Below are 22,921 nucleotides of genomic sequence, written 5' to 3' on the forward strand. Positions count from 1 at the left end.
AAGTGATGATATGGCACCTACAGACTCCTGATTCCAACATTATAAAATCTGAATAGGATTACGTGAAGGGATAGAAATACTATATATGCTACAACCACAGAAGATGTTTGGAATAACCTCACTTCTGAGTTCCTTCAAAAATTGCCTGAAAGTGTGTCTAGAAGAATTGATGCTTTTATATTGTTTTGAAAGCAATGGGCGGTCATACCAAATATTAATTACATTTAGATTTTCCCTTTGTTCATTCACTTTGCATTTTGTTAATTGATGAAAATAAAGTATTAATGCCTCTATCTTTGAAAGCATTCATACTATGCGGAACTGTTTTCGTAACTGCCTAAAACTTTTGCACAAGCTGTAATTATATGTGTGCAATATATATATATATATATACACATATATATATACACTGTATATATATAAATTGTATATGCCAGGTCATTGGCCATGTGTGTAGATGTATACCAGACATGTGGTTAGGTATGCCACAAAAGACTTTTTCAAATAAAAAGTTACAGGACCGTTTTAAAGTGAAAAGTGAATATGTAGTGAAATCAACCAAAATATTTACTGCTACTAGGAGGTCTCGCCTCATACAGTGCCGCTAGTGGGATTGGAATATTTGTCAGATTCTGGTAGTTGAGACATGAGTGCAGCTATGTATTAGCTATCATTCAGTGATGATCAAGTAGGCACATTAGCAATGACCGCACAATCAGCTTGGTGTAGTAGTACATTTACTTAGCTCAACCATCTAATGCTTATGTGGCGTGGGTGTGGGAATGAATTATGGGTACATTTTTACTATGGGGCATAAAAGCATAGAACAAATTATAACAATGAGTAGATGGTAACAGTCCATTAGATAACTGTGCCAGTTATATGTAGTGTATAGAAGACGCAGATTGCAATGTGTCGGCATTCCTCCCAGCAACCTCTACACTGGGAACCCCTGTTGTGTCATTAACAACAAAGTTTCCTAGCAGAAAAGCATAGTGGTATCAATGGCAACATGTAAATTAACCACTGAATTTTGTAAAAATAGGTTTTTATTCTGTCCATTGTATATTTAAAACCCAGGTAAAAAAAAGATTAAATAAATAATAATACATTACAATTAAAGTTTAAATGCTAATAATTCCAGGGCTAGGAGACACATCAACTTTACATATATATAACTGTAAATTAATTAAAACAGACATTATAAAAAAGTAATACTAGAATAATATAACAACAAATGCTAATATTCTATATAAAAGGGTTAGAAATTACTGCCACAGTTTACTATGCCAAAAAGATAAGTAGTCAATGGCAGGCATCATGAGAAAGTGATAAGGTTATATGAGTGAACAAACCTTTTTCACCAGGAGACCCAGGAGTTCCTTTCCCTTCAAGACCAGGCTCACCCTTTTCTCCTGGAAATCCAGGTCTCCCTGGAAATCCTTGAGGGCCCTTGTCACCTGGAGATGGCACAAAGTTTCAAGAAGGTTTACTTTGTTGGCTTATCTTTAGATATTAAGAGAAAGCAAATAAAACTAAACACAATAAATCGCACTGACTTAATACTTAGTGTTAACTTACAATAAAAATATAAGTAGAAAGTTATTCAAACACCTTCTCCATAATAATATAGCCATGATCAATGACACATAAGAGGGTTGAAAATAGGTCACCCACCCTCTTACACAAATTTTGAATAAATGCCACTAAATGCTCACTGTAAGGACCGTATTAAACATTAATGTGCTAAATGGGAAGCATACAGACAGCACAACAGAGTAAGGAGTAGTTGAAGAGATTTCTAGTAATGTGTATAATGTGCTGACCGTGATATACCACTCTCGTTGAAAATACCAACTGTCTACCTCTGTTCATACAAAGCTATAGCCTTGCTGCTACATGTAAGACTCCATAACCATTAAGCATAGTGCTTTCTCTGTTAGTAGAGCTGTGGTTCCATGACCTAAAATGAGTGCCCTCAAATGGTACTAGAGCTCATATAATTTGTAAAGGGCACATCATTGACTAACTATTCTCCTACAGATGAGATTAGCTGAGACTAAGCAGGGAACCAAACGTGCAAATTTAAGATTCACATGTTGGAAGAAATTTTTCAGTCACTGCTACGAACTGTCTCTTTCAATTGTGCTGCATATCTGTTCTACTTTTCAGCGGTCTCCATTATTATGAAGAAGGTCTCGTCTGACCGAAACAACAAATAAAATTGATGCTTTGGACCACCCATTATTATCTACTCCATCATTTCATTTCCTCAAAGGAGTGACGTGATTCTGCACTTTTTAAGTGTATAGCAATTTCCTATTCGTTCACCCTTTTTCAAATCAAGTAGAGTGACGTGTGGTCAGATAAATCTGAGTTAGGCTTTGTGCAATTCTGATGCCACTCACACTTTTTCCAACAATATTGGTATAATATTAAGTTTAACAACATTGCTATAATTCAGAAAAAGTGGCCCAAGATCCTCTTAAAATTGGCATTAGACTTGTACTCTATAATTTTTATAGTAAAATCATCGTATCAATCTTCCCCATGCTATTCATCTCCATAATACAAGTACCGAGAGTCATTGCCATGTTTAAGTGGTTTCTCCATTTAACAGTTCCATTGAGTAAAGGGTAATAAAATGATGTCAGTATGCTGAATCTGTCCTGGTGGTGTCTCCATTTGACTTTTAGTAATGCACATGGGTAATATGGGATGAGAGGGGAAGATCTTAAGGTGAAAATGTCAGGACTAGGTAGGTGAACATGGAATTACAGTATATAGTAAGTGCAGCATGGGGGACACTGAAAATTGGGTAGTGTAGAAGAAGGGGACAATATGGAGATTGTGACAGCATAAAGTTGGAACAGTGTTGAGGTTATAATTCATAATGCAGGAGCAGTGTGGAGGAGGAAGTATATGGGCGATAGTTCATAATGGAGTGAGGCAGTTTGGCATGATAGTTCATACGGGATAGGTCGATAATCAATTCCTCATTATCAGCCAGTGTAAGGCTGGGTTCACACGTAGCATTTTTTTTTGCGTTTCGCTGCGATTTTAAATGCGCGATTTTGCCGCGAAAACGCAAAAAAACAGCATCCCATGCAATCCTATGGGATTCCGCAATGCTGTGCTAATGCTGCGGATTTTCCCACAGCGGAATCGCATCGCGGTAAATTACGCAGCATGCTTATTAATTTTGCGGAATCGCCGCAATTCCGCCCACGTAGGAATGCATTGTTCTGCTTACTTTCTGCATGTGTCTGTGTTCACCATGCGAAAAGTAAGCAGAACATTTGCGGATGGTACCCATGGTCCAGAGGAGAGGAGACTGTCCTCCGGGCTGTAGGTACCATATCCCTGTAAAAAATAGAATTAAAATAAAAAAATATTGTTATTCTCACCTTCCAGGGTCCCGCGCAGCCTTCCCGCCTCTCTCCACACTCCCGGCATCTTCCGGTCCCAGTAATCCTTTGCGAAAATGACCGCGATGACGTCGCAGTCTCGCAGGAGCGCGACGTCTCGCTGTCATTCGCGCAAAGGATTACTGGGACCGGAAGATGCCGGGAGCATGGAGAGAGGCGGGAAGGCTGCGTGGGACGCCGGAAGGTGAGAATAACAATATTTTTTATTTTTTTATTATTTTTTACATTCTATCTTTTACTATTGATGCCGCATAGGCAGCCTCAATAGTAAAAAGTTGGCCACACTTGTCAAACACTATGTTTGACGAGTGTGACCAACCTGTCAATCAGTTCTCCAAGCGATGCTCCAGATCGCTTGGAAAACGCTAGCATTCTGCAAGCTAATTACGCTTGCAAATCGCTAGTTTTTCCATGGGAAAATCGCGGGAATTTAAAATGCGATTTTCCCGCGGAATGGAATTCCGGAATTCTCACTGTAACTTCCACGGGAATTCCGCTACATGTGAACTTAGCCTAAATGCACCTTAAAGAGTAACTAAACTTTTAGGTGATTTTCTATGTTTTAGACTCTTTAATTCTCAGTAGATCGGTAGGGATCCCTGTCCTGAGATGCAATCAATAACTCAAAAGACCTCTTAGAAATGCACAACTCTGGAGACAGAAGTGTACGCACACGGCATAGTACCAATGCAATAGAAAGTAATAGGATTTCTGTGGACTACTTAGCTGCAAACTTCACTTCTAAGGTGCCATTTGGGCGATCAATGACTTGAAGAGCATCTGTCAGTAGGATCAACCCTGTTCGATCATCCATATTTGCATGCAAGTCATAGGAAGCTGGATTGTCACCTGTCGGGGTATGCTATTCTCTTATTTCTCAGGTCAGTAAAAAGATGTATTGGTGGTCACTAAGGGGTTAAATGTTTAATACTGCTACTGACTATGTTTAATCAGTACTGTGATTCCTGTATAGTCCTCACTCTGATAATGACTGGTAACAACCGTTCCCACCATAATCTTCACATTGTTATAGGGGACCTGTCACTATCTAAAACAAATTGAGGTAAATATTTTATAAAAATCCCTGAGCTTCCCTGATTCTGCTGCTTTTTTCAGTTTTGCACTGAATCACTCTATTGCAGAGATAGATATTTATATTTCTGCTTGCACTTCAACTGGGCAACTTCTCTGGGTGTGTGCACCTTCAAGCCTCCTTCCCAGATGCAGCAAATCACAGCATGGCAGCTGATCTAGCAGTCTCAGATGCTATGATTGACATAATCTGGGAGGGAAAGTTGAAGACGCACACTCCCCCAGAAGGCTTTGAAGAAATGCCTAGTTGAACTACAAGCAAATATTTCACATACTACCCTCTAAAAGCAATAAATGTGAGTATATTTGCAATGGAGCGACACAGAGAAAACCATACGAATCACAGAAGCTCGGGATTTTTCAAGGTATATTTCATTCAATTTTTTTTAAAAAGTGTCATGTCCTCTTTACGGTTATAACGAGACTTTCAGGTCCATATGATACAAATGAATTTTGCAGGGGCTGACCTGACACTGCAATTGATCACTGTAGCAACCTTAGTGATGTATTCAAGTACTGAATGATGATTCTGGTACTACTTATAGGGCAGCATGGTGACTCTGTGGTTAGTACTGCAGCCTTGCAGAGCTTGGGTCCTGTGTTTAACCCCTTCACCCCCAAGGGTGGTTTGCACGTTCATGACCGGGCCAATTTTTACAATTCTGACCACTGTACCTTTATGAGGTCATAACTCTCGAACGCTTCCATGGATCCCGGTGATTCTGACATTGTTTTCTCGTGACATATTGTACTTCATGTTAGTGGTAAAATTTCATTCAAATAACTTGCGTTTATTTGTGAGAAAAACGGAAATTTGGCGAAAATTTTGAAAATTTTGCAATTTTCCAACTTTGAATTTTTATGCCCTTAAATCACAGAGATACAGCACACAAAAAACTTGATAACTAACATTTCCCACATGATTACTTTACATCAGCACAATTTTGGAACCAAAATTTTTTTTTGTTAGGAAGTTATAAGGGTTAAAAGTTGACCAGCGATTTCTCATTTTTACAACACCATTTTATTTTTAGGACCACATCACATTTGAAGCCACTTTGAGGGGTCTATATGATAGAAAATACCCAAAAGTGACACCATTCTAAAAACTGCACCCCTTAAGGTGCTCAAAACCACATTCAAGAAGTTTATTAACCCTTTAGGTGCGTCACATGAAATTTTTTGAATATTTAAAAAAAAATGAACATCTAACTTTTTTTCATAAAAAAAATACTTCAGGTTCAATTTTTTTTATTTTACCAAGGGTAACAGGAGAAATTGAACTGCAAAAGTTATTGTGCAATTTGTCCTGAGTACGCAGATACCTGATATGTGGGGGGGAACGACTGTTTCGGCGCATGGCAGAGCTCAGAATGGAAGGAGCGCAGTTTGACTTTTTCAATGCAAAATTGGCTGGAATTCAGATTGGACGCCATGTCACGTTTGGAGAGTCCCTGATGTACCTAAACAGTGGAAACCCCCTACAAGTGACCCCATTTTGGAAACTAGACCCCCCCAAGGAACTTATCTAGATATGTGGTGAGAACTTTGAACCCACAAGGGCTTTACAGAAGTTTATAACGTACAGCGGTACAATTAAAAAATCATATTTTTTCCACAAAAATGATCTTTTCACCCCAATTTTTATTTTCCCAAGGGTAACAGGACCCTAAAAGTTATTGTGCAATTTGTCCTGAGTACGCTGATACCCCACATGTGGGGGTAAACCACTATTTGGGCGCATGGCAGAGCTCGGAAGGGAAGCAGCGCCATTTGACGTTTTTGGCTGGAATTGAGATTGGACACCATGTCGCGTTTGGAAAACCCCTGATGTACCAAAACAGTGGAAACCCCCCACAAATGACACCATTTTGGAAAATAGACCCCCTAAGGAACTTATATAGATGTGTGGTGAGAACTTTGAACCCCCATGGGCTTCACAGAAGTTTATAACATAAAGCCATACAATTAAAAAATCATATTTTTTTCCACAAAAATGATCTTTTCACCCTCAATTCTTATTTTCCCAAGGGTAACAGGACCCTAAAAGTTATTGTGCAATTTGTCCTGAGTACGCTGATACCCCACATGTGGGGGTAAACCACTATTTGGGCGCATGGCAGAGCTCGGAAGGGAAGCAGCGCCACTTGACGTTTTTGGCTGGAATTGAGATCGGACACCATGTCGCGTTTGGAAAACCCCTGATGTACCAAAACAGTGGAAACCCCCCACAAATGACACCATTTTGGAAAATAGACCCCCTAAGGAACTTATCTAGATGTGTGGTGAGAACTTTGAACCCCCATGGGCTTCACAGAAGTTTATAACATAAAGCCATACAATTAAAAAATCATATTTTTTTCCACAAAAATGATCTTTTCACCCTCAATTCTTATTTTCCCAAGGGTAACAGGACCCTAAAAGTTATTGTGCAATTTGTCCTGAGTACGCTGATACCCCACATGTGGGGGTAAACCACTATTTGGGCGCATGGCAGAGCTCGGAAGGGAAGCAGCGCCACTTGACGTTTTTGGCTGGAATTGAGATCGGACACCATGTCGCGTTTGGAAAACCCCTGATGTACCAAAACAGTGGAAACCCCCCACAAATGACACCATTTTGGAAACTAGACCCCCTAAGGAACTTATCTAGATGTGTGGTGAGCACTTTGACCCCCCCCAGTGCTTCACAGAAGTTTACAACGCCCGGGCGTGAAAATAAAAAATTCATATTTTTTCCACAAACATGATCTTTTAGTCACCATTTTTTTTTTTCCCAAGGGTACCAGGAGAAATTGGACCCCAAAAGTTGTTGTCCAATTTGTCCTGAGTATGCTGATACCCCATATGTGGGAGAAAACTACTGTATGGGCACACGTCGGGGCTCGGAAGGGAAGTAGTGACGTTTTGGAATGCAGACTTTGATGGAATGGTCTGCGGGTGTCATGTTGCCTTTGGAGAGCCCCTAATGTACCTAAACAGTGGAAACCCCCCACAAATGACACCATTTTGTAAACTAGACCCCCCAAGGAACTTATCTAGATGTGTGGTGAGCACTTTGACCCCCCCAGTGCTTCACAGAAGTTTACAACGCCCGGGCGTGAAAATAAAAAATTCGTATTTTTTCCACAAACATGATCTTTTAGTCACCATTTTTTTATTTTCCCAAGGGTACCAGGAGAAATTGGACCCCAAAAGTTGTTGTCCAATTTGTCCTGAGTACGCTGATTTCCCATATGTGGGAGAAAACTACTGTATGGACACACGTCGGGGCTCGGAAGGGAAGCAGTGACGTTTTGGAATGCAGACTTTGATGGAATGGTCTGCGGGTGTCATGTGCGTTTGGAGAGCCCCTGATGTACCTAAACTATTGAAACTCCCCACAAGTGACCCCATTTTGGACACTAGACCCCCCACGGAACTTTTCTAGATGTGTGGTGAGCACTTTGAACCCCCAAGTGCTTCACAGAAGTTTATAACGCTCGGACGTGAAAATAAAAAAATCATTTTTTTCCACAAAAATGATATTTTTGCCCCCAATTTTTTATTTTCCTAAGGGTAACAGGAGAAATTGGACCCCAAAAATTGTTTTGCAATTTGTCCTGAGTAGGCTGATACCCTACATGTGGGGGTAAAACACTGTTTGGGCGCATAGCAGAGCTTGGAAGGGAAGGAGCACCATTTGACTTTTTCAACTCAGAATTGGCTGGAATTGAGATCAGACGCCATGTTGCATTTGGAGAGCCCCTGATGTGCCCAAACAGTGGAAACCCCCAATTCTAACTCCAACCCGAACCCCAACACGCCCCTAACCCTAGCCCTAACCCTAGCCCTAACCCTAGCCCTAGCCCTAACCCTAGCCCTAACCCTAGCCCTAACCCTAGCCCTAGCCCTAACCCTAACCCTACCCTAACCCTACCCCAACACACCCCTAGCCCTAACCCTAGCCCTAACCCTAATGGAAAAATGGAAATAAATACATTTTTTTTATTTTACTATTTTTCCCTAACTAAGGGGGTGATAATGGGGGGTTTGATTTACTATTTATGGCGGTTTTTATGTTTGGCGGCTGTCGCACGCTAAAAGACGCTTTTTATTGTAAAAATAGTTTTTGCATCACCACATATTGAGAGCTATAATTTTTCCGTATTTTGACCCACTGAGTCATGTGAGGTCTTATTTTTTGCGGGACGAGTTGACGTTTTTATTGGTACCATTTTCGGGCACGTGAAATTTTTTTATCGCTTTTTATTCCGATTTTTGTGACGCAGAATGAACAAAAACCAGCGTTTCATGAATTTCTTTTGGGGGGGGTGCGTTTACACCGTTCCGCGTGCGGTAAAATTGATAAAGCGGTTTTATTCTTCGGGTCAGTACGGTTACAGCGATACCTCATTTAGGTCGTTTTTTTATGTTTTTGTCGGTTTTATGCAATGAAAACTATTTTATATAAAAAATAATTATTTTTGCATCGCTTTATTCTGCGAGTTATAACTTTTTTATTTTTTCACTGATGATGCTGTATGGCAGCTTGTTTTTTGCGGGACAAGATGATGTTTTCAGCGGTACCATGGATATTTATATGCGTCTTTTTGATCGCGCGTTATTGCACTTTTTGTTTGGCGGTATGATAATAAATCATTATTTTTTGCTTCGTTTTTTATTTTTGTTTTTTAAGGGGTTCGCTAAAGGGGTTAACTATTGGGTCAGTTTTATAGGGCAGGTCGTTACGGACGCGGCGATACCTAATATGTGTACTTTTATTGTTTTGTTTTTTTTATTATTTTCAAAAAATGAATTTATTGGGGAATATTTTTTTTTTTTTTACTAATTTATTTGGCGATTTTTTTTAATTTATTTTTACACTTTTTTTTAATTTTTTTTTTACTTTATTACATAGTCCCAGGTGGGACATCACTGTCCTGTGACAGATCGCTGATCTGTCACATCACAGATCACTGTGACAGATCAGCAATCTGTCACAGGCAGTGCACAAGGCTTCCTCATGCCTGCGCTTTGCAGGCACTGAGGAAGCCAGCTTCCCCAGGCCCCCGAAGGCCCCCGTCGCCATCTTGGATCCGGGGGCCTGGAGGAAAGGAGCCCCCCGCAGCAGCGCTGCACATTGCGCTGCCGTGGGGGGCTCAGGGAAGCACGGAGGGAGCCCCCTCCCTGCCGATGCTTCCCTTTAACCCCCGGTACACCGCGATCATGTTTGATCGCGGTGTGCAAGGGGTTAACGTGTCGGGGGCGGTCCGTGACCGCCCCTGACACATTGTGCCGGGTGTCAGCTGTGATAATCAGCTGACACCCGGCCGCGATCAGCGGCGCTCACCACGTGGGCGCCGCTGATCGCGGTAGACGTACTATCCCGTCCCCGGTCATACGGGCCCGGGTACCGTGGACGGGATAGTACGTCTCATGTCAGGAAGGGGTTAAATCCCACCAAGGGCAACATCTGCAAAGAGTTTGTATGTTGTCCCCGTATTTGCATCGATTTCCTCCGGCGGGAACTCCGGTTTCCTTTCACACTCCAAAAACATACTGATAGGGAATTTAGATTGTAAGCCCCATTGGGGAGAGTGATGATAATGTATGTAAAGTGCTGCGGAATAAGATAGAGCTATTTAAGCAAAGTATAATAAAATAATATTTCATTTACTGTTGATAGTGCTGTACTCATATAATGATTATGATTTGGTTGATGTATTCATGTACTGATAGTCGTTCTATGTTCATGTATGAATGTTTGTTCTGGTGCTGTATTTTTGTACTGATGGTAGTTCTGGTGCTGTGTTCTTATTCTGATGGTGGATCTGGTGTTGTATTTATGTACTGATGGTAGTTTTGATTGTGTAATTATGTACTGATGGTGGTTCTGGTGCTGCATTCCTTTACTGATGATGGTTTTGGAGCTGTATTGAGGTACTGATGGTGGTTCTGGTGCTGTAGTCATGTATTAATTGTGGTTCTTGTGCTGTATTCGTGTAGTGATGGTTCTGGTGCTGTAATCCTGTACTGCTGATGGCTCTGGTGCTGCATCCATGTACTGATGCTGGTTCTGTATTCATGTACTTATGGTAGTTCTTGTGCTGCATTAATGTACTGGTGGTGGCCCTCATGCCATATTCATGAAATGATGATTCTATATTCATGCATTAATAGTGGTCTTTTGCTGTATTCATAAACTGATGATGGTTTGGAACTATACTCATATACTGATTATTTTTCAGGTGATGTTTTCATGTAATGATGATTATTCTATGCTCCTGTTATGATGATGTTTCTGGTACTGCATTTTTGTACTGATGTTCGTTTTGGTGATATATTCCTGTACTGATGATGGTTTGGGTGATGTATTCCTGTACTGATGATTGTTCTGGTACTTTATTCCTGTACTAATGGTGGTTTTAGTACTGTAATCATGTACAGATAGTGATTCTTGTTCTTTATTTCAGTACAGAGAGTGGTTCAGATCCTGAATTAATGTAGTGATGATGGTTCTGGTGGTGTATTCTTGTATTCATGATGGCTCTGGTCCTGTATTCCTGCACTTATGGTAGTTCTGGTGATATATTCATGTATCAATGGTATATCTGGTGCTGTGTTCATGTACTGATAGTTCAGGTGATGTTTTCATGTATTGATGATTGTTTGAGTGATGTATTTATGTACTAATGATGGTTCTAATTCTGTAGTAATGTAAATGTAGTAATTCTTAATTTGTCAGATAAAGTACTGAGAAGTTATGAATTATTGCATCTATATTTACACTGAGAGCATTAACATTTTGTATTTCTGGGGTAGGCAGAAAGATAAGAGTCCTGCCTCAGTGTGCTATGTAATCTGTGATGATTCTGTAATCTAGTGAAATACTTTTATAACACCTACCATATTAACAGTATTGAAAGAGTTATCACTTAGTATTATTTGTGGTGTTATATAGAACCATAGGGAACATCTACCATATTGCCTGCATGAAAATGTGGCTTTTGTTTTGGTTACCAATACTTTAATTTTATGTGTGAAAGATGGGTGTGTAACTGGATGTGGTATACAAAAAAGGTGTGATCTAAAAAGGGGCATGGTTTCACACACTCAAACAAGGAAACTGTTAATATTTTAATTCAACCACTGGAAAGATTAATTATTCATTAAATCAACCACACTAATAGTCCACCGTACCTTGTTCTCCCGGAAATCCAGGAGAACCTGCACCTCCCATTGGTCCTGGTGGTCCAGTTACAACACTTAACTTGCCAGGTTCACCCTTGCTTCCTAAAGTGTAAACATAACAATGTAGACAATAATTATTTGAATGGATTTCAATAAAGTTAATGTTGTATTATGAAATATTCCTTATACATGTAGGAAATGTAAATTTGAAACTTCACGTGTCATGATAGCATGAGACAGAATTCTTCTAATTTGATTTTTTATGACATGTAACACGTTAAGTGTCATATTAACCTTTGCTACAACTGTAAATATTTATCGTACTTACCTGGGTTACCAGGTAATCCACCAAACCCTGGTACTCCAGGTTCTCCTCTTTCTCCAACCTGTCCTGCTGGACCAATTCCTGGAGGTCCTTGTAAACCTCGCTGTCCAGGAATCCCAGGGAATCCACTGTCTCCAGGGGGCCCACGCTCCCCTTTGGCACCAATTGTTCCCTGAATTGTAGAAGTAGCAACACAGACCTTGTATTTGGACCATTTCTTGTCATGCGTTTTTTATAATAAGTACAATGTAATATGTTCAAAATATCTACTGGCTGAACACTACAGAGGTACATGTTTGATACAAACAAGAGAAATAGGAATCATAGACACTTTAGAAAATTACACATTTTATTTAAATTAATTAAAAAACATAATTAGCATGATACAACTATGATTTAAAGATTGATCACTGGTAGTATAGTGATGCCACAATGCTACATGAACAATCCCAACTGAAAATTCAGGGTATATACAGTAGTCAAATATAACTTAGGTTGCCTATATAAACTAAGCAGTTATGTACAGTATAAGATTGCTTAGAAAAAGCCAAAACAATATACATTCATACATATGTAGTTATTATGGTTCCTAAGTATATGGTACAATAAATCACCGGCATTTGAAAAAATGCAAGAGGTCAATGCCTCAAGATATTAGGCTGTGCAGTAGGAAACAGTACAAAGCATATACAGTCAGAAAAATGCCATGCAAGTCTAAATTATATTTGGTTATATACCCTGGATTTTTATTGGGACTTGTTCATGTAGCATTATCATGCCATACTTATATTGTATTCGCTATGAGTGTCAATGGGCTCCTTTAACACATGCCACAATTCATGATCCTCTGATACGGCAGAGAAATAGCGGTATAGTACAATGAAAAATACTTCACTTCTTACATCACATGACTGATATCCATTTTAAATTTTCCAATAGCTCCAAAAACGGACAGTATATTACTCCATACAGTATTATGGCCACCGCATAGTGCTCTATACAGAGTAATGAGGCCCATTTATTTCTCCATACAGAATCATTGGTCCCATATAATGTTCCATACAGTATATGATGAGCTCCACATAATGCTACAGTATATGTTGGTCCCCATGGATGAAGCTCCACTGTCTTATGGGCCCAAATAATGCTCCATATATAATGGGCCCCATTTCTAATGCTCCAGTGTATAATGGGCCCTGTAAATGCTTCTCCAGTGTCTGATGTCCACTTTTGGAAATGCTTCAGTGTATGGTGGGCCCCATATATCATTCTCCAGAGTATAGTGCTCCCCAAAAATTGCTCCCAACCTTTAAAACAATTAAATAAGTCTCCTCGCTAGGGAATCCCTGTACTAGTCTGGACTCCTCGTCGTCCCCATCTTCCATCTCTCTGCACTTGGACTGTTTAGGCAGAGGGCGTACAGACGTGATGTCATCACGCTCTCTGACCAGAATGGCACTGTCAAGAAACGCAGAAGACGTCACGGCGGTGGAGCAGGGAGAGGTAAGTATTTCAACTTTGCAAGTGCTGTGATCCTGAGCAAGCAGGGGGGCTCACTCGTTGGCGACGGCACTGGCACAGGGCCCCTCATAGTACGGCGGTGTGTCTGACGGCGGGTGGGCCCTCCCGGCGGGTGGCCCACCCCTCCCGGCGGGTGGCCCACCCCTCCCACCGGCAGAGACACTTTTGCGTACCATGAGGGGCCCTGTGCCAGTGCCGTCGTCCATGAGTATGCCCCCCCACCTGCTCAAGCAACCTGCACTTTCATCTGCATCTTCCTCGTTGTCACCGTGTAAGGTGGTATAGTATGCGGGAAGGGGAACCTGGAACCTGAGTTTCATCAGGGTCAGATTCTGGCTGTGTAGAGTGCGAGGGGAATGCAGTGGTCTGGTTCAATGTACCAGCAGAATCATCTAGCAGTGGCTGGGCATCAGTGCACTTGTGGCGCCCCCAGGAGTACGGTCGCCACAGTGGCATTACCTTCTTCCTAGGGAGTGTGATGTCATGCTTGGGAGCAACGAAGGATCTCTCTAGCAGTTAAACCAACACACAACACAGTTACCACTCCAGGCCAGAAGGGAGAGCTCTGAACCTGACTGCTGAGGAGCTGCTCTCTGTGGTCAGGAGGAGGGAAGTTAGGGCAGTCTGTGAAGGGAAGGGGAAGTATGTGGATGTGAGAAGGGGAACTGGAGGATGAGCTCACTCCTAGCTGGAGCGCATGGTCCGGATTCCGGTCTCCGAGTTTGTAGGGACACTGACGGTCCTGCAGCAGAAACCGGAGGAAGTAGCAGCTGTAATGCTCTGTTCCCAACTAAGGCTCGGAGGCCCCAGCAGCGACTTGTGTGAGCCAGAAGGAAAAGGCTATGGCTGCCTGCCATACGAGAAAGTTTCAAAAGGGGGAACTTTAGTGAACTCAGTACTTCGAGAACATCAGATAAGCGCTAGAACGGAGGCCACACTACCTATCTGCAGAGACAGAATTCCTAATTTGCTTCCAGGCTGACCAACTCCTCCATCTGTACTCTGGGTCCTGTACGGCACTTACCAAGTACAAGTAAAGGAACTGCACGACTTGGTCTATCATCTTTCTCCTGCGCCTGGCGCACGGCTCTGCTACATCCTGCACTGTATACCATCTACCAACTCTTTCATCTACCCTGCGACTACAGCCCTACCTGTGCAGGGCTTCTACATCTTAGCTGCACCACAACATCTGTCCCAGAGAAGCGACACTGCAGCATGGGTCAATCTGATCAGAAACCACAGGTGGTGTCATGTATCATTCACCTATAAACGTTATTCACCCCTTTGCATGGACGCCCATGCCCACGGACCGGGTCACCACTACCGTGACACATCCCTCTGAGACAACGGCCCGGTACCGATTAACCCTACTGCCCTGGCTGGCCACCCACACCCGATGTCAGATTCATCTTGGACTGGGGAATTCACGATTTGACTTGATAACCCAGGCATGGTGTGTGGGAAAGAGCTACATGGACTAATGTGAAGTGTGGCCTGCTGCATCATTCACTTTTGGTGGGGGTGAAGGACACAAGGAAAGGGATCCTTCCTGACCAGGAGCCAGCACTTGACGACTCAGTGCTTGCATTTTTTGAAACTTCAGAAGAGGAGGGCATATTTGCTGGAGTCTGTTTCGGCAATGTAAGCCAAAACCAGTTCCTGATACTCCGGCTTTAAAAGCGGTTTACCTACTCCCAGAAAAGGGAGCCTTCGAGGCCTTGTGGAGCCAGACGATGACGCAGGCTCAACACCTCCTGCCTTAGGTGCTATTGTGCTTTTGCCACTATCAGCAAATGCACCACCACCCCCACCACCATCAGTACCAGCTGGCAACCCCCCGCTCACTTCCACGGCCTCTTCCACCATACTTCCTCATTTTTGGAAAAATGTACCCAAAATACCACCAGCTATATGGTACTATAAAACAAGGTACAAGGTGTATATAGTATTGGGGAGAATTTGAATATCCCTAGAGATTTTAGGTGGCTGAACTATTATCTCAGGCCCACTATAGATTACACCTCAATTTTACAGGCTGAAATTGGCTGGTGTATGACAAAGTACAAGGTGTGTATATAGTATTGTGGAGAATTGGAAGCTCCCTAGAGTTTTTATCAGGCTGAACTATTATCTCAGGCCACTATAGGTTACACCTCAATTTAACAGGCTGAAATTGGCTGGTGTATGACAAACTACAAGGTGTGTATATATATCAACAGAGATCCATGTCTCAACTATTAAGTGAAAATTAGGGACCAAAAGAGTTTTAGCATAAAAAGATATAAATTTTATTACATAATAATTAAAAATAACAACAGAGCAACAATGCTAAAGCAGGCAGTGGTAGACATAAATGGTAGATAATATCTAGAAAAAAAAAATCCAAGTGGAAAGGGCATTGCTCCCTCAAAGTACTCACTGATAAATCACATCCATATAATGTCAATATAATCTAGAGTGCCTTATTCATGAATCTGCCATATTTTATATAGTAGAGAAAATAAGAGTATATCTTTTGCCAAGGAATTTATTTTAATAAATTCACAAGAATGTTAATTGTACCTGACGCCGTGAGCAGAAACCACCACACAGAGAGTAAAATAATTGGGTTACAAAAAGCTGCACCAAACGTATACGCTCACATAAAGTGGCAAAGGTTACAAATAAATAAAAATAATTGCCACAATGTGAGCCGGCATGTTCACGAAGAGCAACATAAATAAACAGTTAGTTGCTCAGCAGGATAAACCACATATTAATGTGAAAAAAACTAGGCACAAATTGAAAATGCAAACAATGACCTCAGCGAATATTGGCACAGATAAGCCCATACAAATGACCGGACTAAGGCCAAAGCAAAGTATTCTCTACTAGGCAGAAGAAAAGACGCCTCCTGAGGAAGCCAAGGCGCAACGCGCGTAGAGGCGGCAGGCAGCGGCAGCACATAGTCACTTCATGTAAGTGTTACGGTACTAGATTTTAATAGGTCTTTTCTTCTGCCTAGTAGAGAATACTTTGCTTTGGCCTTAGTCCGGTCATTTGTATGGGCTTATCTGTGCCAATATTCGCTGAGGTCATTGTTTGCATTTTCAATTTGTGCCTAGTTTTTTTCACATTAATATGTGGTTTATCCTGCTGAGCAACTAACTGTTTATTTATGTTGCTCTTCGTGAACATGCCGGCTCACATTGTGGCAATTATTTTTATTTATTTGTAACCTTTGCCACTTTATGTGAGCGTATACGTTTGGTGCAGCTTTTTGTAACCCAATTATTTTACTCTCTGTGTGGTGGTTTCTGCTCACGGCGTCAGGTACAATTAACATTCTTGTGAATTTATTAAAATAAATTCCTTGGCAAAAGATATACTCTTATTTTCTCTACTATATAAAATATGGCAGATTCATGAATAAGGCACTCTAGATTATATTGACATTATATGGATGTGATTTATCAGTGAGTACTTTGAGGGAGCAATGCCCTTTCCACTTGGATTTTTTTTTTTTTTTCTAGATATTATCTACCATTTATGTCTACCACTGCCTTCTTTAGCATTGTTGCTCTGTTGTTATTTTTAATTATTATGTAATAAAATTTATATCTTTTTATGCTAAAACTCTTTTGGTCCCTAATTTTCACTTAATAGTTGAGACATGGATCTCTGTTGATATATATTGTCTTTTGAGTTATGTCATTATTTATTTTCCATTAACAGGGGATTTTTTTGTACTTAAGGTGTGTATATAGTATTGGGGAGAATTGGAAGCTCCCTAGAGATTTTAGGAGGCTGAACTATTATCTCAGGCCCACTATAGATTACACCTCAATTTAACAGGCTGAAATTGGCTGGTGTATGACAAAGTACAAGGTGTGTATATAGTATTGGGGAGAAATGGAAGCTCCCTAGAGATTTTAGGAGGCTGACAATGATGCTCTCAGTCCAAGTATGGCAGCAGGTAGCCTAATAAGCAGGACTGCTGACAAAAAAGTGTGGAAAAATGAATGTTTGGTAACTGTGCAGAAAAGAGGAAGAAAAGTATTTTTGCTTTTAAAAAAGCAGTTTGCACAGCAGTGTGCAAACAGCAATGCAGCTATCAGGGAGCCTTATAAGGCAGCCTAATAACCAACAGAGCTGATGCACAAAAATATAGCCTCCCCTGTCACTGCACACAAACTGTTGTGTTGTACAGTGAAAATCGCTACCAGCAGAAGCAGTTTTTTTGTTCTTCTTCCCTGTCTAACGCTTTCCCTTATTCAGGATCAGCAGCAGCAACCTCTCCCTATGCTTATATCAGCAGAAGTAAGATGGCAGTCGGCGTGCACGCCCTTTTATAGCCCCTGTGACGCCACACAAAGCAAGCCAATCACTTGCATGCCCTTCTCAAAGATGGTGGTGACCGATGCCCATGTCATCGCGTTGCCCACAGTGTGCGTCCTCCATCACTGGCTGAAAAAGGGCGCTGGAAGCATCATTTGAAACGCGACTTTGGCGCTCTGGTCGCCGACCTCACGCTATGGTCGGGTTTCGTTTCATGAAACTCGACTTCAGCGAAAGTCGGCGACTTATGAATTTGACCGACCCGTTTCGCTCAACTATAATAATGATTATATTGCACATAAAAACATTTCACATCATATATTCAACACTACAGATTTGCAACACAAATTAACTAAACGATTACCCAAGTATTAATAGTATTTTATTTTCAACTCATTCAAGAGCCTTTTGATAAACAACATGTGTATCTGTGTATCTAACCCTATCCTGTGTGATAATGTCTGCTGAGCTGTGTACCTAATCCTCTCCTGTGTGATACTTTCTGCTGAGCTGTGTATCTAAACCTATCGTGTGTTACTGACTGCTCAGCCGTGTATCTAATCCTATCCTGTGTGATAATGTCTGCTGAGCTGTGTACCTAATCCTCTCCTGTGTGATACTTTCTGCTGAGCTGTGTATCTAAACCTATCGTGTGTTACTGACTGCTCAGCCGTGTATCTAATCCTTTCCTGTGTGATACTGACTGCTGAACAGTGTATCTAATCATATCCTATGTGATACTGACTGCAGAGTCGTGTATCTAATCCTATTCTGTGTGATAATGACTGCTGAGCCATGTACCTAATCCTATCATGTGTGTTACTGACTGCTCAGCCATGTATCTAATCCTATCCTGTGTGATACTGCAAGCTGAGCCATGTATCTAATCCTATCCTGTGTGATACTGACTGTAGAGCCGTGTATCTAATCCTATTCTGTGTGATACTGTCTGCTGAGCCGTGTATCTAATACTATTCTGTGTGATACTGTGTGCTGAGCTGTGTATCTAATCCTATCCTGTGTGATACTGTCTGTTGAGCCATGTATCTATTCCTATCCTGTGTGATACTGACTGCTGAGCTGTGTATCTAATCCTATCCTGTGTGATACTGACTGCTGAGTCATGTGTCTAATCCTCTCCTGTGTGATACTGATTGCTGTGCTGTGTATCTAATCCTATGCTGTGTGATACTGACTGCTGAGCTGTGTATCTAATCCTATCCTATGTGATACTGACTGCTGAGCAGTGTATCTAATCCTAACCTGTGTGATACCATCTGCTGAGCTGTGTATCTAATCCTATCCTGTGTGATACTGGGCTCCCCCTGCAGTCTGTGTCAGAGGGTGGTCTGTGTTGGTACGGTAATAAATTGTGTTATTTCCAGCTTTACAGCAGTATAATAACACCATAGAAATGATAAGAATAATAGGCAAAATTGTTTGGTGACTTGGAACACGCAGGGTTAAAATTTCACCTCACAACATAGCCTATGACGCTCTCGGGGTCCAGACGTGTGACTGTGCAAAATTTTGTGGCTGTAGCTGCGATGGTGCAGATGCCAATCCCGGACATACACACATACATACACACACACATTGAGCTTTATATATTAGATTTTATTGGATTATATTTGATCATTTATATGATTTATTTGGTAGTCCCTATATATATTTATAATTATTTTTATGAGTTGGTGTGCTGCATAGGCACTTTTTTCTTGCACTATTTAATCATTTTTTTGCCAATTGATTTCAATAAAGGCTTTTTATAAAATTGAGCCATCCCTCTTTTATGTGCTACTAGATTATGGCCCGATGCTATCGCATCGGGAGGATGCGATAGCATCACACCTCTTGCCATGTTAACCCTCAACACACACACTCCTCAACACACACTCCTCTCACCTTTCACCATCTCCACTCACTCTTTCACTCCACATATGACCCCTTCTCTCACTCCGTCTCTCATACTCACGCCGTCATCGCCGCTGCTCCACGATCCCCGACATCTTCTTCCGCCGGCGCCATCCTGGATCCAGACGGTGTCCACGCCGGCGACATGTTCTTGCGGCGACGCCATCTTGAGTATCGTGAAATCCCGCGATAGTCAAGATAGCGTCGCCAGAAGAACATGTCGCCGGCGTGGACGACGTCGGGATCCAAAATGGCGTCGGCGAAATCTCGCGAGTTTTCGCCGACGCCATTTTGGATCCCGACGTCGTCCTCGCCGGCGACATGTTCTTGCGGCGACGCCATCTTGACTATCGCGGGATTTCGCCGATCCAAAATGGCGTCGCCGCAAGAACATGTCGCCGGCGTGGACGACATCGGGATCCAAAATGGCGTCGGCGTAATCTCGCAAGATTTCGCCGACGCCATCTTTTTGGATCCCGAGTCGTCCACGCCAGCGACATGTTCTTGCGGCGACGCCATCTTGAATCTCGCGGGATTTCACGAAATCCAAGATGGCGTCGCCGCAAGAACATGGCGGCCTGGAGAACGTCTGGATCCAGGATCGCGGCGGCGGAGGAAGATGTCGGGGCAGCGACGATGACGGTGTGAGTATGAGAAACGGAGTGAGAGAAAGGAACGTATGTGGAGTGAAAGAGTGAGTGGACGCGAGTGGAGGTGAAAGGTGAGAGGAGTGTGTGTTGAGGCGGTGTGGTGTGTTGAGGGTTAACATGTGCGTGTGTGTGGTGATGTCACCGGTTACAACTGGACGGAAGTTGTTACAACTGGAAGCTGCTTAGGGCATTTATTATTATAGATTATTTTTTAATATTATTCTGTTATTTTAATTTGGGTCCAGCATTGTGATTATATATCGTATACAGGGCAAGTGGGAAGAACCGGGTAAAGTGCCACAATTGGCGCATCTCTGGATGCGCCAATTGTGGGGTGGCTGCAGGCTGCTATTTTTAGGCTGATGAGGGCCAAAATCCATGGGCCTTGTCAGCCTGAGAATACCAGGCCGCAGCTGTCTGCTTTTTCCTTGGCTGGTTAACAAAAATAGGGGGACCCCACACTGTTTTTTTTTAAAGGGGATCCCACTATTTTTGCTAACAATCCAAGGTAAGCAGACTGCTGCGGCCTGGTATTATCAGGCTGGTAAGGTTCATGGACATTGGATCCTTACCAGTCTGAAATACCAGCCCCAGTATTCTGCTTTACTCTGGCTGGTTAACAAATATAGGGGGGCCCCACACCATTTTCTTAATTATTATTATTTATTTATTAAAAAACAGGGGACCTCTCTCTGTGTTTTCCTCCACTTTCTGTGTCATGTACTTCCGGCTGTGTCACAAGATTCACCACTATGTAAATTAGTACACATGCATAGTAAGCTGCGTTCCCGCACGTAATATTCATGTGTCTAGGAAGATAATGCGGTTTTACTACATCTAATGTAAGTGTATGGGTAATTTACGCAGCGGAGACAGAGCATCTCCACTACATAAATTGACATGCTGCGGTCTGGAAAGACGCACCGCATGTGCATCTCTGCAGGTGAGCCGCGGGCATCGTTGCTCACAGCTCACATAGTGGGCATGGGATTTCAACTTGGAAATTGCGGTTGTATGCAGCATCCAACCCACAGATTTACTGACCATGGGAACACACTCCAATATAACTGCAAACAGGAAATCACTTTTTTTCCTTCCCAGAAGCCAACTTTCAATTAGCTTTATTTCAAGAGACAAAAAAAAGCATGCAAAGAAAAAATGCATCAAAAACACATCAAAAACGCATGTAAAAAATGCATCAAAAACACAGGTCACCTGCCAGTGACCTCAGATGCAGACTTGGTACAGATTTCACCTGTATCAAATCCTGAATAAATACTGAGCCATTCCTGACCATGGAAACATACCCAATTTAAAGAATGCTGTCAAATTATTTTTTTATAATCTACATATGAATCAAAACAGCTTGAAATGTTTGTATTTTTTAAAATTAATACCAGCTTTTATTACAGTACATATAAGTTTATTTTCATGTGATAACTGTTAAATGTTAGTCTCTATTTTTAATGCAACACTGCTTCAGCAAACTATTTACTCCCTGAGAAGGCGGAACTTTTAAATTCCTATTTTGCATCTGTGTTCTCTAAGAAAGCAATTGTAACATCAACTGATCTTTGCAGTGTCATCGAAGGTATCAAAGAATCCACACTATGTATAAACAGAGAGATGGCGAGGGAACACTTAGCTAATTTAAATTAAGTTAAATCTCCTGGTCCAGATGAATTACATCCTAGAGTTCTGAAGGAGTTATCAGAGAAAATTGTAGAACCACTAGCCAGAATCTTTGAAAAATCCTGGGAAACAGGAGAAGTCCCAAAAGATTGGAGAAGGGCAAATGCTGTCCCTATCTTCAAGGATGGAAAGAAGATGGAGCCAGGAAATTACAGGCCAGTGAGCCTTACATCTATACTGGAATCTTTGAACAAATTATTAAACAACATTTATGTAAGTACTTGGATAAGAATACAGTATGCAGTAATTAACCAGAACCAGCATTGGTTTGTAGCAAAAAGTCATGCCAGACTAATCTAATTTCCTTCTATGATGGAATCACTGACTGGGTGGATTAAGGAAATACAGCAGATATAGTATATCTCGACTTCAGCAAAGCATTTGATAAAGTACGCACAAAAGAAAATAGAATGAGGCACAGCTCTTGGTATATAGTTATTTCAACTTACTCTGCTTGTCCCCTTATGTTGTGAGGTCAAGAAACTTTTCAAAGTGCTTTATGATCCATGTAGTGCTGGACATCTGTTTATCTGACCACAACATTTTATTGGGTCCTGCTGTCTCAATTTAGTAACGAGAAGAGAGAGAGCACAAAAAAAAAATCTAAGCCTTAGCCTCCTATATATTCAGACATAGCTTGGGGGAGCATTTATGCAGGGAGCATTTATGCACATGTAATCGAAGTACATGTATCAAAGTACTGGCAGTTACAACATGGATGTTAGACAGGGCAGGAGACAGGTAAGACATTTATATACATCTACGCCCTGTACAATAGCAGTACAACAAATATATATCATATACATT

The 22,921-nt window shown here is 41.6% G+C and overlaps 1 protein-coding gene across 1 annotated transcript in view; it reads right to left on the reverse strand.

Annotated features, from left to right (window-relative positions):
* Nucleotides 1-22,921, reverse strand: part of COL4A1 (collagen type IV alpha 1 chain) — a 232,061-nt gene that overhangs the window by 40,981 nt on the left and 168,159 nt on the right. The window contains exons 26-28 of the mRNA XM_073556826.1: nt 12,021-12,189; nt 11,702-11,794; nt 1,356-1,460 (exon numbers count right to left, since the gene is read on the reverse strand). Of these exons, the coding sequence (XP_073412927.1) occupies nt 1,356-1,460; nt 11,702-11,794; nt 12,021-12,189 (367 nt within the window). The remainder of the gene's footprint in view (nt 1-1,355; nt 1,461-11,701; nt 11,795-12,020; nt 12,190-22,921) is intronic.

The sequence above is a fragment of the Dendrobates tinctorius genome, unplaced genomic scaffold (assembly GCF_039654945.1).
Source record: "Dendrobates tinctorius isolate UK_male_01 unplaced genomic scaffold, ASM3965494v1 ptg000240l, whole genome shotgun sequence".
NCBI classification, from domain to species: domain Eukaryota; kingdom Metazoa; phylum Chordata; class Amphibia; order Anura; family Dendrobatidae; genus Dendrobates; species Dendrobates tinctorius.